General features: G+C 42.8%; 1 protein-coding gene across 1 annotated transcript in view; it reads right to left on the reverse strand.

The window, feature by feature from the left end:
- Window positions 1-17,877, reverse strand: part of LOC143287449 (tumor protein 63-like) — a 74,275-nt gene that overhangs the window by 18,135 nt on the left and 38,263 nt on the right. The window contains exons 3-5 of the mRNA XM_076595442.1: window positions 12,374-12,511; window positions 11,122-11,251; window positions 769-867 (exon numbers count right to left, since the gene is read on the reverse strand). Of these exons, the coding sequence (XP_076451557.1) occupies window positions 769-867; window positions 11,122-11,251; window positions 12,374-12,511 (367 nt within the window). The remainder of the gene's footprint in view (window positions 1-768; window positions 868-11,121; window positions 11,252-12,373; window positions 12,512-17,877) is intronic.

The following is a 17,877-nucleotide window of genomic DNA, read 5'->3' on the forward strand; positions in this document are numbered from 1 at the left end:
AACACAGCACAACAACACAATGACACGACTCAACACTGACTCAATAACACTGCAATGCAGCTCAACACCACAACCATATGGTTTGACAACACAGCGCAACAACATATGGTGCAACATGACAATACGGCTCAACACCATGACAATATGGCTGAACAACATGGCTCAACAAAATGACATGGCTCAACAAGACAACACAGCTCAACAACATAACATCACAGCAGGACATGACAACACAGCCAAACAACATGACACACCACAGCTGAACATGACTCAACATGACACATCACAGTGCAACAACATGACACCACAGCTGAACATGACTCACCAACACATCAAAACTGAACATGACATCACAGCTGAACATGACTCACCAACATAACACCACAGCTCACCAACATGACATCATAGCTGAACATGACACCAACATGACATCACAGCTGAACATGACCCACCAACATGACACCACAGCTCACCAACATGACATCAAGCTGAACATGACCCACCAACATGACATCACAACAGAACAGTATGACCCATCACAGCTCACCAACATGACAACACAGCTCAACAACATGGCTCTGACTGCTGCCCTCATACTGACAATGAAATAATTACAGGAAATAAAAGGCACTGAAAGGATGCACGTGGCATCACACACACACACAAAGTTGAATGCTGCTGGGTTTTTTTGTTGTTGTTGTTTTTTATCCGCATGTCACCAGACATGGAAGGAGCTTGTGGGAATGAGACAGACTGACTGACCCTGACCTCATGGAAGGGGCTGGTTGCCGTGGAGCCAATGATGTTGGACTGCGAGTCAGGACTCATGTCTGCTGTGGATGAGGCCTGGGGCATCACCGGGTTCAGCTGTAACCCACATCAGTCCTTCACCTCACAAACAGCAGTGACAGAGCACATGAGACACACACAGAGAGAGAGAGTGACAGGGAGAGAGGGAGGGAGGGAGAGAAAAAGAGAGAGGCAGAGAGAGAGAAACTGACAATGTTTTTATTGCCACTAACAATACTATCCTCTTGGCAAGGGAGAAATTATATGAATAGGAAGAATTAAAGGAAACAGAACCCCCCTCCCCCCAAAAAAATACAACAACAACAAACCCCAAAGACGGTCACTAGTGTCAGACATCTGCTTTGCAAATGTAGTGTAGCATAAATTTCATTGTAGGGATTTGTCTAAACACAGTGATGCCTCCTTAACCCCTAGGCTGCCTGTTTGACAGATAACTCGTCATTGCAAGCATGTATGCTTCACTGCCACAATGACGAGATAACTTGTCATCAAAATATTCAGACTTTTCCCTGCTTTGCATTTAGTTTGTCGACAAAAATGCTGGTTGCTTTATCTTGGGGAATCTTTCTAGATTCTATTCATAGCTAGAAACACCATCTACATCATGAGGCAGTCCTTCATTTGAATGTTTTGGTCAGACTATTGTTGCAGTGTTTGCTTGGCTCCTTTCCTCGCTAGCTCAACAAAATGTCGGCCTGACGCCATGCTCAAGACATGCGATGGTGGCAAACTAAAGCAACCACGATTGCTTTCTTTAGCTGATGCTCAGCAAGAACTGAAGCGTAAATTTGAAGGAGAAGACAGTGATCAACAATAATTGACCCAATAATTGTGGTGTTGTCAAGATCCATTTGGTACCCCCCACCATATCCAACCACCCACCCATTCCATGTACCCCTACCCCCGAGGCCAACGACTGCTGTTGACCTGAATCTTTACTGGACACTGCATGACAGGTGGTACCACTTCACACAACTCAAATCAAGCATGACACTTTTTTTGACAGCTAGTGCTGGCCAGCTCTTGTCAGCAATGCTGCTGTCCTTTCACTGTGCTACATGGAATCAACCAGCCTTTGTCACTGCTTGAAGCTCTGTAACAACACATTTTCTAACCCCCTTGCAACATGTTGGCAAAAAAACAAAATCCCTGAAAGCACACACACACACAAAACAGTGGGGCCTAATTGTAGTTGTGTGTGTGTGTGTGTGTGTGTGTGTGTGTGTGTGTGATACTGCTTGGAATCCTGTCAGGTGCACAGGATTTTTCAGTCATTGACAAAATACCACAGATATCAAAATTAGATCTTTCAATATCAGAAATCTTCATGATGATCATTATAGTTGTCAGCCTACAATAATTGTGGTGTTGTCAGCCTAAAATCTATATCAAGATGTACCCCAGGTGCTTCAGTCAATTTTCATCCTCTTCTGCTTCTTTAATCTTTTGCCCAAGACGTGCACCATGCTTTTCAATCAATGCTATCCTCTTCTGCTTCTATTTTCAGCTCAGGCAGGAACTGTGTCAGAAAGTACACGAACCAGCATTATCAATACTGTTCCACTTTGATCAATTAAATCTGTAGCTTTTATTAAGATAATAACATGCAGTGCACATGCCTCTGTCACAAGCAGACAAAGGATGTTTATCACTGACAACCTGACTAGCCATACTGTTCAATGAACCCTTTGCAGGTTGTCTTGATAAAAGGTGCACTTCAGTATCACCTACTGCCTAGAGAAGAGGTTGTGTGTGTGTGTGTGTGTGTGTGTGTGTGTGTGTGTGTGTGGTATTGTGCTGTGTGTGAGTGCATGTGTGTATGCACAAGTGTATGTATGTAAGTGTATGTGTGTGCGGGAGAAGAACTTGTGGGGATGGGGGCAGGGGCTGGAGTGTTTGTGTGTGTGAGGGGGGATACACAGAGAGAGAAATAACACTGCCTTTGAAAACCATACAAAACATCCATCAAGGACAGCCACATCATCAGAGACCACCCACTGACCAGGACCGTCAGGTGAAAAATCAATACCCAGGACTTGTACACAGTCCACATCAACCTTCCCATTAAATTAATAAACCCATATCTCTCTCTCTCTCTCCTTGTGTCCACTGGACAACAACCGGCAGAGGACAGGAATGCCAGGCCTGTTTGCCAACACATACATAGACACACTGCCACCCGCCCCCACTGATCAATACTGGCTGCCCGCCACATCCTACTGCTGCCCAAACACCACTGCCTGCAAGACGCTCTGCCCGCCACACCCTACTGCTGCCCAAACACCACTGCCTGCAAGACGCTCTGCCCGCCACACCCTACTGCTGCCCAAACACCACTGCCTGCAAGACGCTGACTGGAAAACCTGGAGCCTCAGGGAATTACCTGTCATCATCATCATCACTGCTTCAACTACCAACCCATCTCTTTGCTTGGGACTGCCAAACCAAAGTGGAAATGCTCACTACACCTGTCCGTTGGACAACTCATGTATGTCTCATGTGTGACCATATCTGAAAGTGACTGAGCAGTCAGCTTCAGTGCAGATTGATTGCACACAACTCCACTCCTTTAAACATTATTTTTTGTGACTATCGTCTCCAGGGCAGCTAAAAATAACTAGGGAATTTCTGGCCCTGATGACAGTGCCGGCTAGCGTCAGAAAACACAGTACACTTATGGACCAGGACAGTTCACCATTGAACAATGCTGTACTGCATGGTTTCATGACTAATGGAGCTCGCAGGTAGACAAACTATTTTCTACATTTTTCAACAGGTAGCCACGTATTTGCAGAGTAAACGTCACCTGGAGTCAACTTCTTGCTCTCTTTTGGATACCACTCTTTCTTCTCTCTCTCTCTCTCTTTTGTTCATTTTGTTGGTGTTTTTTCTTTCTTTAATACCATATATCAACTCTTCTTACAATAAAATACCTGTATTTTTTCTCTCACTTTTCAAGCAGATATTTTAATATCAGCTGCACATATCACCTTTTCTTTCACTATATTTGTTTTTTTTCTCTATCTCCTGAAACAGATATTTTGAACATTTAGTAATTAACAGCATGTAACGCCTATTCTTTCAAATAAATGTCAGTCTACTCTCTCTTGCAGATTTTATCAACACTGAGTGCATGTATAATTGTATCAGCTGTTCTTTAAATGAACTATTTATTAGTTATCACTTCTTTTTCAACCTTTTCTTCTTTCATTGACTCTTCAAAAGTTGTGTGTTGCAACAGGATCCATTATAATTGTAGCATGTCAAGTAATTTCCAGATGCCCCATGACACCGGCACCCCCTACTCGCTCTACAACTTATGTAGTATCAAACACAATGAAAGTAATCAACCAACCACACATAAACACACGCTATGACAGGAATGCTGTAGTCAAGTACAGCAGTGTCTTCAGTTGTTACACTTTCCCTACATTTAAATGTTTTGGGCAATAACATTAATAGAGACAGTTTCCTAACAAAAAAAAATATATACCAGAATTAAACCCAAATGTGTCAAAGATCCAGAATTTACCAAGTCAATTTTCTTAGTTTTAACTTTTGCCATGCTGTAACTGAAAAACAACAAGAAACAAACAAATAAAAAGACAACTGCTGCAACACCATAGGAGAAAAGTTCTAATTTCAAGCCATTGGCTTTCATACTGATGTGGATCTATCTTTACTTCCCATACAGAACCTCAGGTGGGGACATGATCAGTGTTGTATTATCATGTCCTGCACCGACACAGTACAAACAGCACACACCACCACCACTTGACACACAATACACTCACACTCCACTGCCACACTCCACATACAATCATGTATTAAAAAAGAAGGGAAAAAAAAGAAGAAAGCAACCTAAATTTACTCCTCTTCAATATTTAACTGTATACATGCCCCTCACAGGCTTATCTCATGTTTGTGTATTGTGAGCAGTATCTGTATTCCTCTTCAATACTAAAATGTATACATGCCCCTCTTGTGTTATATTTTTGTGTACAGTGAACATTATACACTACCAAACATCAAATTCTCTTGAGAGAATAAAGTTGATTTGATGTGACATGTATTTTGTAATGATACCAGGGCTAGGGGGTCATCTTTCTCACCTCCACTTCCCATATAAATATAGTCCACTCCTACAACCCCCAGCCAAAACAGCATGTTCAATAATCTGACAAACCAGAAACTAAGTATTCCTGACACACCAGATACTCAACATTCTGACAGCTATGACAGAAAGAAAAAACAAAAGCGCCATCTGATTCCATGGTGATAACGTCTGTCAAGAGTGAATGTCCCTGAAACCCTGACAGCAACACTGTCAGTTAACTACCACTATTCTTTTCCCTCCTCCCTCCCTCCCTAGTTTGCTGTCAGCCAACTGGGAGGCAGGAAAGCTGCATGTCCAGACAGACAAATTCCACCCCAACCGTTTCCACACAACATGTACTCACACGATATGTGGTGAACGAGGTCCGTTCCAGCTTGATCATTGTGAGAAGCCACAGGAGAGGACACCACAAGAAACTTCACAACACAAACAATGCTGGCAACTGGCACTAATTCTCCTCAAACATTCCTCCACCCTCCTCACCCGTCACCAAAGTGCATTATGAGCAAAACTTGATTGGTTATAGCCTTCACTACAATCACAGTGACTGAATAAAACAAAGTTTTGACTGGTGTATGGGAAGCAAGTCTGATCTTGTCACAGAAAGCCCGCTCTTTTGACAGAGGTGGCCTGTGTGGTGGTGGGTGGGGGAGAGTGGGTGAGGGAGAAAGGAACCACTGAGAAAGCCAGCTATGAATGCTCTACATAGTTAAGTAGATACTGCATTATGTTAACATGCGGGCTGGACCACAACCAAGTCACACACACACACACACACACTCTCTGTCTCACCCACACATGCAGTCTCATTCCTCACACACACATATTTCTCCCTCTCTCACACAATCTCATTCACTGGTTCCACACACACAGAGTCAGCCAGCCAGCCAGCCAGCCAGCCAGGCAGGTCCAAGCAGTATCGATGAGTGATCAGAGTGGAACAAATCCAGGTGACAGCCAACACAGGTGACACACAAACACACAGTGGACAGACAGCCCATGGCTTGGGAGGTCACCATGGCAACAACAGACACTCACACAGGCACTACAGTATGCCCTGTCCTTGGCTGGCCAAGCCTGTTTCACTGCAGAGGTGAAGCTATTTTTAGCCCCCAGTCATAGCTCAGTGAGCACTGTTAGTGCTCTGAGAGCTCTATGTGACTGAAAAAGCTACTGTGTGTGTGCAAATCTACAATGTGTCCTCCCTTTCTCTTGGGTCTCTCTCTCACACATGTGCACAAAGAGGGTGGGAGAGCAGGGGAGGGGGTGGGAGGATGTGGGGGGAGAGAAACCAACCCCCCGGAAACCCCCCCCCCCCAAAAAAAAAACACCCAAAAACGGACTAAAAACAAAAATACTAAAACAAACATAGGTCTTTAGGTCACACTTTTGTAAAAATTGCTGATTATTTTAGTACTGAAAATAAACCAATCCACTGACAAAACTGTCTTGTGTAAACAATGAAACTGCTCAACACTACCAATGACTTCTGATAAATAATCATATTATCATCATCAACAATAATACAATCATCAACATCTGGAATTGTATACCTACTTGATACATTGCACAAGGAATGCACTCCCTTTTCATGCACAATGAATGCACTATCCGTTTACTTCATTAAAAGAAAAAAAATGTACACAATGCACGCTGAAATTCTAATGTTCCTTTTGAGACTGATAAAGAAGCTGATGTAGCCAGGTTGAGAATATATCAGGGCTTGTCAGCAGTACAGTTTCTTTTATCTGCAATTTATCTGTCATCTGTCACAGCCAAATCTAACATCGTCTGATGATGACAAAACCTGATCAGCAGATCAAGGGAGATGGGAACATTCAGCAAACAAAAACATAGAAACAAATACCACCTCCACTTTCCTTACCCCCATCAAACAACTACCATCCACTGCAAACACACACACACACACAAATATTAAGAAAGGGTGAGTACTGAAAAAAAGAAGGAAAGAAAAAAGAAGAAGCCACCTTAAAAGAACATAAACAAAACAAAAAAAACAAAAAACCAATGGAACTTTGAAGAAATATATTCAAAATTATTATAACATTGGAGTGCAAATGCAAACTGAATTAACATCCAATTAATGATTTACAAGTGCTCCTCCTGTCCTGGCCCAGTAGAGTGGAAAAACCTGCCCTTCTCAATGTATTCCCCTGTTCAGCTGAAAAAGTCTCTCAAAACACACCTCTTCCAGTTCCATCTCTGCTTACCATCTTACTGATTCACAGGATTCCTATGCTTCTGCTGGTTTGCGTGTGAGCGTGCGTGTTCGTGTGTTTCTGTACATATCCACATGTTTGTTCGCTTATTGTGTACTTGATACAAGTATGTTCATAGCGTGAAACTTTTTGTTGTAAAGGTCATGAGTTCCCTGCCTAGTATGGGGAGGGAGAAAGGAACAGAAGAAAAAAGGCCTACCCCCCCCCCCCCCCCCCCCACAGAAAAAAACAACAACACACACACTCTAGGTGAAAGAAAGATGGCAGACTAGAAAAATGACCCTCACATAAAAAAAAAAAAAAAAAAAAAAAAAAAAAAAAAAAAAAAAAAAGCTGCCACAATGCAAACAGATGTGTAGAATCATTAACGTATTGACACAGTGTGCACTCTTTTTTTTTTCTGAAACAAGTAAACAATTATTAGGTTCAACACTGTCCACAAATATATATATATTTTTAACTGTCTTTGGCAAAGCCATAATTTGTGTGAATCTGATACTTTGCTTATTTTTTGTGTGTTTTAACAAATAAAATTCGCTCACAAGTTTGAGTTTGTTTTCTTTTAAAGAACAAAAAGGGATTACAATTGGGGAGCTGTGCTGCACGAGTCAAATGACTGACTGGCTGCCACATCAATGGGTTATTTCAAAATTGTATGTGTCAATAACCCATGACTGACAGGAAACCTAGACCCTCAGTTTCCTGTTCCCATTCAACACTTGACATTTCAGCTCCATTTTCATGAAGGTAACCAAGAATGAAGACTGTCAGTACATTACAAACATCATATCTGCTCCAAAAAAGAAGAAAAAAAAGAACAGCAACTTATGGATGACCTTATGGCTGGTCAGGCCATCAGAGCCTACTAAGTACCATGTTCTTAAAAAGAAAAAGAGATAAAAAGAAAAGAAAAAAAGAATAAAAGAAGGTGGTACATATGTTATAGTTCACTAATAATGCAAAGTTGTGATGCTAATCAAACCGTGTGCTGGACAGGGCTGCAGTATATCATGTGTTTAATAAAGCACTTACAGCTGTTTTCTGGATAAAATCCAACTTGAATCCAATATTATTATTGGTCAAAGTCCTACTTTAGAGTCCTAGGACTCCTAGATTGAGGGACATATCTTTTCGGCAATTTTTTGTGCACAGATGAAATATTACCATTGATAGATGTTGTCTTTTGACACTATTTTGAGGGTAATTTTACTTAATTTTCATGCACATTCAGTTGTCAAACATGCTGCCATTTTGAACCACCCGAACCATGAAAAGGTAAATAAAAAACATGGTGGTCTGAGACAAGTATTGGTTTGGGTTCATGATCACATGTTCTGGGACATAAAGTAATATTATGCTTAATTCTTTATTACATAAGTTGATTACACACAATTTGTCATTTCTCATTTTTTAAAAATGTTGCACAACACCCGGAATTTTTCATTTAAATATGCCCCAGAATTTAAGATGCTAAAACAGGACATTATTAATCATTTATCATACATATTACATAAGCACAAAGATTATGATACCAATGCAGTAAACAGTAACAAGCCTTTCTGTTTTTGCTATATCTATCTTTCATTGTCTGCAGCAAACTCAAACTGCATTTTGATCAGTTCAGTTACAGAGAGCAGAGCACAGCCCTACAGTGAGGTTATGGACACAGAGCTAGAAACAGTCACACCCACAACAGCCCCAAACTAGTTGTTCCCTGTTCAACCCACCTCACCGCCACATCCAATGCTTTTCTTCACCTCCTGCTTCTCCAGGTCTTCTTCAACACAAATACTTACACATCACTTCCACTGGCACTACAGAAATCATACTTCCCAAAAATCTTTTTGTAAATTAACAGATTTACACTGGGCTATCCATGCTGACCATACCACCGTAAATAGTGCTCCTCCATACTATAAATAGCACTGCTGCAATCATGTACATGCCAAGCTGCACCAAAGTAATTGGTACAGTTCAAGGGAGAGAATCATGATCAGCACTTCTCAACCCACAAGGCAGTACAAGTCGCTTCCCTTAACACAGATGCCCCTGGCTGGGAAATGATGTGGCGAGATAGAACCAACTACAGCATATTAGTTTACCGTACCCCCCAAACCCCTCTTCTCCCCCGACTAAAATAGAAAAGTTGATACTCCGTTCTGCTTTAATCCATGTGTACTGTTTTAATCTTAACACAATGCTTTACGCTGATGTGTCCCTCTTCCCACGGTCACTGCAACCATGGAATTGTCTCCCTTTAGCTACATGTCGATCTGAATGAAGACGGGTGTGACCACCACAAACAGCTGCATATCATTCCGGCATACATTCCACTCACAATGGTATACAGACAGGGGTGGAGGTGAGGGAAGATGGATAGAGGTATAGACCAGCGCAGTGTTACACAGGGAGTGTTTAAGGAGGGGGGGGGCGGGGGGGGGGGGAGTTTTGGGAGTGGGGATAGGACAGCAGTACTGATCAATACTGCATCATGTAATGAGGGGGTGGAAGGTTGGTAGTGGCGGCGGGGGATGTAATAACCAGTGCAGCGTCATGCAGACAAGGGATGTTGTGGTGGTAGTGGTGCTGATCAGTGCACTGTCATGCAATTAAGTCGGGGTGTTGGTGTTCGTGTTGGGAGGTGTACTGACCAGCGCAGTGTAATGTAGGGAAAGGGTTGTAATTAGTGTTGGAGATGGTGTGGGTGTGGGGGTGGGGGAGGTTTGACTAGAGCAGTGTCATGCAAGATTGTTGTTGTGGGAGGTGGGGGAGGTGCTAACCAGAGCATCTTGAAGGATTGTTGTGGTGGTGGTGGTGGTGGGGGAGGTGCTGACCAGAGCATCATGATGAAGGATTGTTGTTGTTGTGGGAGGTGGGTGTGGGGGAGGTGCAGACCAGAGCATCATGATGAAGGATTCTTGTTGTTGTGGGAGGTGGGTGTGGGGGAGGTAATGACTAGAGCAGCATGCAGGACTGTTGTGGGAGGTGGGGGAGGTACTGACCAGAGCAGAATGCAGGACTGTTGTGGGAGGTGGGTGTGGGGGAGGTACTGACCAGAGCATCATGATGAAGGATTGTTGTTGTGGGAGGTGGGGGTGGGGGAGGTACTGACCAGAGCATCATGATGAAGGATTGTTGTTGTGGGAGGTGGGGGAGTTACTGACCAGAGCAGCATCATGCAGGGAAGTGTTGTTGTGGTGGTGGAGGTACTGACCAGAGCAGCATCATGCAGGGAAGGGTTGTTGTTGTTGTTGTTGTTGTGGTGGTGGTGGTGGTGGTGGGGGTGGGGGGGGGGGGGAGGTACTGACCAGAGCAGCATCATGCGGGGAAGGGTTGTTGTTGTTGTGGTGGTGGTGGTGGTGGGGGTGGGGGAGGTGCTGACCAGAGCAGCATCATGCAGGGAAGGGTTGTTGTGGTGGTGGTGGTGGTGTGGGATGTACTGACCAGAGCAGCATCATGCAGGGAAGGGTTGTTGTGGTGATGGTGGTGGTGGTGTGGTGGTGGAGGTGGTGGTGGTGGGGGATGTACTGACCAGAGCAGCATGATGCAGGGAAGGGTTGTGGTGGTGGGGAAGAGAGGGGTAGTGACCAGTGCAGTGTCATGCAGGGAAGGGCTGTAGTTGTTGTGGGGTGAGGGGGAGTGGGGTGGGGGCAGGTACTGACCAGTGCAGCATCATGCAGGGAGGTTTTGGGGGGGAGGTGTGGGGGGTGGGGATGGTACTGATCAATGCTGAATTGTGCAATGAGGGTGGTGGTGGCAGTGGTGGGGGAAGTAATGATTAGCGAAGCATCATGCAGTGAATATTGCTGTTGTGCTGAGCTGCTGTGAATGCACAAGTAATTTCCAGATAGATTCAAGATGTGGTGTTGTGGGTAAGGGAGTACTGACCGGAGCTGCACTGTGCAGGGAAGGGTGGTGGTTGTTACAGGGGTGGGGGCTGGGATGAGTACTGACCAGAGCTGCGTCGTGCAGAGAAGCATTGTTGTTGGCCACGTGGAACCTCTCCACCTGCAGCATGGCCGAGTCATCAGGAAGCTGCAGTTCACTGATGTCCACATCACGGTTAGTCAGCTGGGTGAAGTCCCTGAAACATGATAATAACAGATAGTACTAATATGGCACAAACTCCCCATGTAATGGGCTCTAAGCCACTTACATGAAACAACACATATATATGATACTTGATAGTGCACAATAAAGTATCTTTGCGCATGAAAAAACAATATATGTGTATCTATACACCAAGACAATACTGCAAATTGCAGGTTAAACACACACACACAACAAAAATACACTACATGCGTGCACACACACACACGTCCACACGCATGCACAAACATCTACCCACAGACATATACACATTATATGATGACCAGTATTGGGGCAAAGTGGGGTGGGTAGGAGGAGGAAGAATGGAGACAATTAGCTACACTTCATCACACATAAAGGCCTGTTTGAATAGATGGGTTTTCAAGTTTGTTTTGAAAGAAGACAGCGTTGGTAAGTGACGGAGATGCGACGTGCTGGTGGTTGCCGTTATGTTCACCAAAATGTAAAAACACATGCCCCTCTATCTTATAGGAATTGGTTTATTTATTATTGTTATATATCTGAGAAAATCTCTGAAAGAGATAATGCGCTTGTCATTACAATTATGTGAACATGCACAATGTATAACACAGCCTGTCTCTCTTCTGTTATCTCATGGGAATTTTTTTTTTAATTACTGTACACAGTTAAGTATCTGGGGGAAATCCCAGAAACAAAGAGCTTGTATTGTTGTAACTATGATATAACATACATGTCAACATACAGAGTAATAAATACAGGCCTCTCTCTGTTACTTCATCAGAAACAATTTCTTACTATTAGGTATCTAAGAGGAAATCCCTGAAACTAGTGAAAGAAACAAATGCTTGTCATTTTATCGACAACACACTATAACAACAACAACAAAAATCTCACTCTCTTTCCAACTCTTGATTTACTACTGGAATCCAAACTGTTCTATTACAGTTTTAGTTCTACAGAAAATATGACAGAAAAGGTCAAAACATCTTGCACTCTCACTCTGTGCCTTACACTAACAAAAGATGCCAACACCAAACTAAAAACCACTCTGACTCGCCCAAACAAAACCACCAACACTGAACTAAATGCCACTCACTCTGTACCATTACTCAGGAGAGCATAATTTCAGACTTACCCACTGTTATGCACATCCCCCAATGTCTGCCACAAAAAGTCAAAGGTCTCTTGTGACATGGGGTTGGGTGGGGTACTGTCCAGAGATGGCTGTGACATCTCGACATCAGACCTGAGCGCTTGACTCTGCAGATGGTTCCTGTCCAATAAAAAAAAAAAAAACCCATCAAATTGACAAGTGAGGCTAATAAATTATAAATAGTTCACCACAACTACTGGGTTTGTATGTGCAAGTGCTTCCTGCTAAATATCACCGAGATCAACTTCCTTCAGTTCATGTCAAGTACTGAATGTGTGTGTGTGTGTGTGTGTGTGTGTGTGTGTCTGTGTGTGACTGTGTGTGTTTCCTGCTCATATCATCCAAATAAACTTCTTTTTCTGTCTGACACTTGGCAAATACTGTCATCTTTTAAATTAGCAATCCAAAAGCAATCTTTCTACTGCTTTGACAAGACAGTAACAAAACAGCTGTTCTCTCTTATTTCCTTCCTGTACTCACTTGCATTCCTGTTTCCTGTACATTACCATTATTTCATTTCTTGGTAAACTTTTATTTTTTGGTAGCAATACTCTATCACTTAATGCGTATAAAATGGAAATGATGTGTATGTGCGAGTTCATTTGTATATATGCATGCATGCGCGGGCATGTGTGTGTGTGTGTTTATGAACTAGATGTAGATCTAAGCATTCATCATTAAAATGTAAACACTTGAGTAAACTACAAGTGACAATTTTCACAATCATGTATCTGCACAGAGTATATGTTACAAAACATGGTACATGTACATGTAATGTGGAGTTAACTTGGGCACAACAGATCCCGAAATTACGAATAAATGACAGTATCTGTGTCACTAGTGTGACTATCACAGACTTACGTCTCCTCTTGTTTATACCAACCACCTGCTTATTAACAGTTTAACTGCACGAAGCCCCAACTTTTGTTCAAAATGAAGTAAAAAGTGGTGACAAAAGACAAATATCTCTTCCAAATAATGAAACTAACAGAAAGTGAAAGTTCTAAACGTTGGAATTTTTAATTGAACAAAAATAGTGTAAACCGGGCCCCATCTTTCTGGTTTGAAAGAAATTTTCAAATCATTTTGGTCATGGACACAAACTGAGCTTGCAAGACTAAAACCTAGTCAGTTTGTGGTGCACTCAGTATATCATACAATGTGTACATTCTAACGTGCTTCAGCTGTACGCTCAAACGGTTCGATCAGTCTCAACGTGGAGGTGGCAAGCTACGGTCCGCTATGTTGTGCGCGTTTTCATGTTTGTGTTTTCAGTTTAGTCCGCCATTTTGATTTCCGACACCGCAATCGGTAATGCCCATGTTCGAAGCCACAGATGAAGTAGATCGAGGCGCTGAAACATTTGATACTTTCGGACACTATTGGTCACTATAGCAACTGAAAGTAACCGGGGGAAGCTGGGTGAGGGGCACATAACTTCCACTCACCGTTTCAACCGAAGCTTCTCTCATAAACATGCAAAGGAACTCAGGCCTCAAACCCACGTGTGATACCACTCCATTGGCACGCCTCGACAGCATAAATCACATGAGTATTACTCCGCTGTGTGAATGTATGGGGCATAAACGTGAATGACGGTCATGAATGAGCATTTTCACAAAAATCACACTATGATGTATGTTCTAGGTATTATTTTTCTTCTTAATGCAAGCGAACTCTACTGCAGTGTTGAAGAAAGTATTTTTGTTGCGGACGGACAAAGCGTAAAGAGGTCATTTGCGCGCGAAAAGCCTCCGCAGAAAATGACATAAGCAAACATGATTTTGCTTTTCTTTTTATTTTCTTTATTCCCTACAACTAAAAGCATTTTAGTCATGAACCATATCGATTAAAAATTTTGGTGGATTCTTCCTGTTTTCGTTCCTTTCCATAAGTTTTAAAACAATAACAGTGTCGTTCGCAATGAACTGGGTCAGACGGAATGAGGTCAGGACAAGGCCAAACACCACACATTGCAAAAGCAGGAAAAGTACAACGACCACGGACATAAAATGGTTCTATTTATAGGTTCGTGACTGCGACCGCAAGTGAATATGTGCACACACACACACATGCGCGCGCGCGCACACGCACTCAGAGAGAGACAGAGAGACCGTGGCACACACACAGAGAGAGAGAGAGAGAGAGAGAGAGAGAGAGAGAAAGAGAGAGAGAAGACAAGACAACGGGCAAGAAAGACAAATTCTTTATTATCGAGGATAATAGATAAGCATTGGCGCGCTTTTTTTCATCCAGTCCCCGCCCTGAAACAGGGTCTACACTACACAATACTACATTATATATGTCATTGCATCAGTGCACCACACAATAACTGAGTCATAGCATGCGAATGCAATACGACTGAGTACTACATAAAGGCATAAGCATGGAAAACATAAGACACACACACACACATACACAGAGGCACAAGCATGGTATTAGTAATCGACATAAAACAACAACAAAAAACACAGAACACACACACATACTGCACACACACTCTCTCTCTCTCTCTCTCTCTCTCTCTCTCACGCACACTTACACTTACACACACATAAGCGTACATTGTGTTTGTTAACAAATACCCATACTAATGTGAATACAAAACAGTAAGTCTAACTAAAATACTCATAGCAATACCAGGCGGGGGGCAGGAGGGAGGCAGGGTGGGATGGTCCGGGATTGTCGCCACTAAGGAAGACTGATAATTCAATATATGAAATAGTGTGAGAATACTATTAAAATGTCACAGGTGAACGAGAGAGAGAGAGAGAGAGAGAGAGAGAGGGGGGGGGGGGCAGAGAGAGAAAGAGAGAGAGAGAGAGAGACTCAGAGAGAGAGAGAGAGAGAGAGAGAGAGAGAGAGAGAGAGAGAGAGAGAGAGAGAGAGAATAAAACAATATCAACTGATGAATCGATAACCTCAAATTACATGTGATAAGAACAGCAGGTCAGTAAGGAAAACAAAATAACATGCATTGATTCATCTAATCAACACACACACGAGAGAGAGAGAGAGAGAGAGAGAGAGAGAGAGAGAGAGAGAGAGAGAGAACGAACGAACGAATCTTTTTAATGAGGGAAGTGGAATAAGCATGCATATGCTTTTTTACATCCAGCCCTCAGGGCAAAAAGAAATGAAATCAAAACTGTGTTTCTTACAACTGAGGTGTTCAGTGACAGATTTCTAAATGATTCCTGAACCGATTTACGTCGGATAAGTTGCAAAAGAAAGGGCTCAACACCTACTTTATAATGAGTATAAAATGAAGTGTTGATTATTTAAGATGAATTTCTAATCTTAATTTAAGTCACCTGAACAGCGTCAGTTTTAACGAGCTCGTCGCTGAAAATTACAAACGCGTAAAATCAGTTTAACGTAGGCAAACATAAATGGAATAGATTTAAAGATGGAATCGCGACGATTCTGCCAGTATATAATGCTTGTAGTTTACTGATCCGACAAAAGACATATTAATTAAATACTTCGGAGCAGAAACACAGATTCCAGCTCAGTCAATAGCGTACCGCGACGCGACACTGGTCGAGCCGTGAGTAGGTTGTCTGGTGAGGACAAAATGATGTATGCCGCGTTGCGTTCAAACTGGGAGTGACGTCACATATTCTGCGCGCGGGTTTGGAGCGAAAACTGTCGTCTGCTAATACAGCTTGTGCGTGAGGCAAGCTAATACAGCTTGTGCGTGAGGTTGTGCGTGAGGCAAGCTAATACAGCTTGTGCGTGAGGTTATGCGTGAGGCAAGCTAATACAGCTTGTGCGTGAGGCAAGTTTTGGAGCAAGCATAGCGCTTAGTCACAGAAGAAGAAGAAGAAGAAGAAGAAGAAAAATAACAATTTACACTCGATTCATAATTTATTCAAAGACCATTCACATGCCACTGTTACAAATGCAGAGCTAGAAGACATAGGTTTTAAAAGGGTGACATGACATCCTTCACAGCCGATTTCCTTCTCACCCTCTCATTCCTTCCCCGACCCCACCCCCAAATAAACCCACGTCTTTTTCAGATGGAGCTTTACATTCGATCATTTGACATGCAAAATCACACACACGCACATTCGGACAGACAGACAGAGAGACGGACAGACAGAATACACACAGACACAGACAGACAGACAGACAGACACACACACACACACACACACACAACACGCCGAGATGGGGAGGTGGAGTGGGGGGTAAGAAGAAGAGACAGAGACATGCCGGAGGAGAGAGAGAGAGAGAGAGAGAGAGAGAGAGAGAGAGAGAGAGTCAGACACAGACAGACACAGCTACAGAGAGACCGGATAGAGAGAAAGGGAGAGAGAGAGGGAGGGAGAGACTGACAGACACATTTTCAGACAGACAGAAAAAGAGAAAGGCAACACGCACGGAAAGAGAGACAGATGTTTTCTAGCTTTTTTCTTTCTTTCTTTCTTTATTCACTTTTCTTTCCAAATAAAAATATTCATCTCGACCGAGGACCTGTTTTACAGTGCGCCTTTTCACAATGATTTAATGTATACTTGATATCTGTTGGCTCTTTGAAACAGGCCCTTATCTGTGCACAAAGAGGCCCGCCCCACTGCGCTCTCTGTGAAAGATCACCCGAGCATTCAGCGCTTCCATCAATCCGGTCCATTTCGGAAGGATGGGCCCATGTTTGGGAAAAGTTTTCATTCATTTATTTATCTGTTGTGTGAGTGGTGTATGTGTGTGTGCGTGCGTGTGCCAGTGTGTGTGTGTGTGTGCTGTGTGTGTGTGTGTGTGTGTGTGCCAGTGTGTGTGTGTGTGTGTGTGTGTGTGTGTGTGTGTGTGTGTGTGTGTGTGTGTGTGTGTGAGGGGTGGTGGTGGTGGTGGTGGTTTTCATGTTTTGCAGATCTGATTTGATACATATTCAAGAATCCCTGACGATATTGTCGCAATACTTGTCAATAAACATTTCTAGACACCTTCAAGAAAAAAGAAAAAGTTTTAATCGTTTTTTTTTTTTTTTTTTTAATAGCCATTAAGAGAACATGCTTTTCCAGTTTAGCCCGTGTTTTTGTATGACGTGAAGATATATACTGATCGAGCAACCCACCCGTACGACTTTGTCTCTTCTTGAATGAAATAGACGCGACATTTCAAAAAAAAAAGAAAAAAAAAAAAAAAAAAAAAAAAAGAAGGACGTTGAGAAGACGAAGACGGAGACATAGAAGACGAAGAAGAAGGAGGAGGTGGAGTAGGAGGAGGAGGAGGAGAAGAAGAAGAAGTACAAGAACAATAAGAACAAGAAGAAGATCATCAACTGAAAAAAAAAACCAAGAAGACAAAGAACAAGAATAAGACGCCGAAGAATAAGTTGGAAGATGGGGCAGAAGAGACAGAGAAGGAAAATATGATGGAAGAAGAAGACAAACATACACACACACACACACACACACACACACACACACACACACACACACAGAGATCGACTGACACTAGACATGAATTATTTATTACAC

This window comes from Babylonia areolata, chromosome 11, assembly GCF_041734735.1.
Source record: "Babylonia areolata isolate BAREFJ2019XMU chromosome 11, ASM4173473v1, whole genome shotgun sequence".
NCBI classification, from domain to species: domain Eukaryota; kingdom Metazoa; phylum Mollusca; class Gastropoda; order Neogastropoda; family Buccinidae; genus Babylonia; species Babylonia areolata.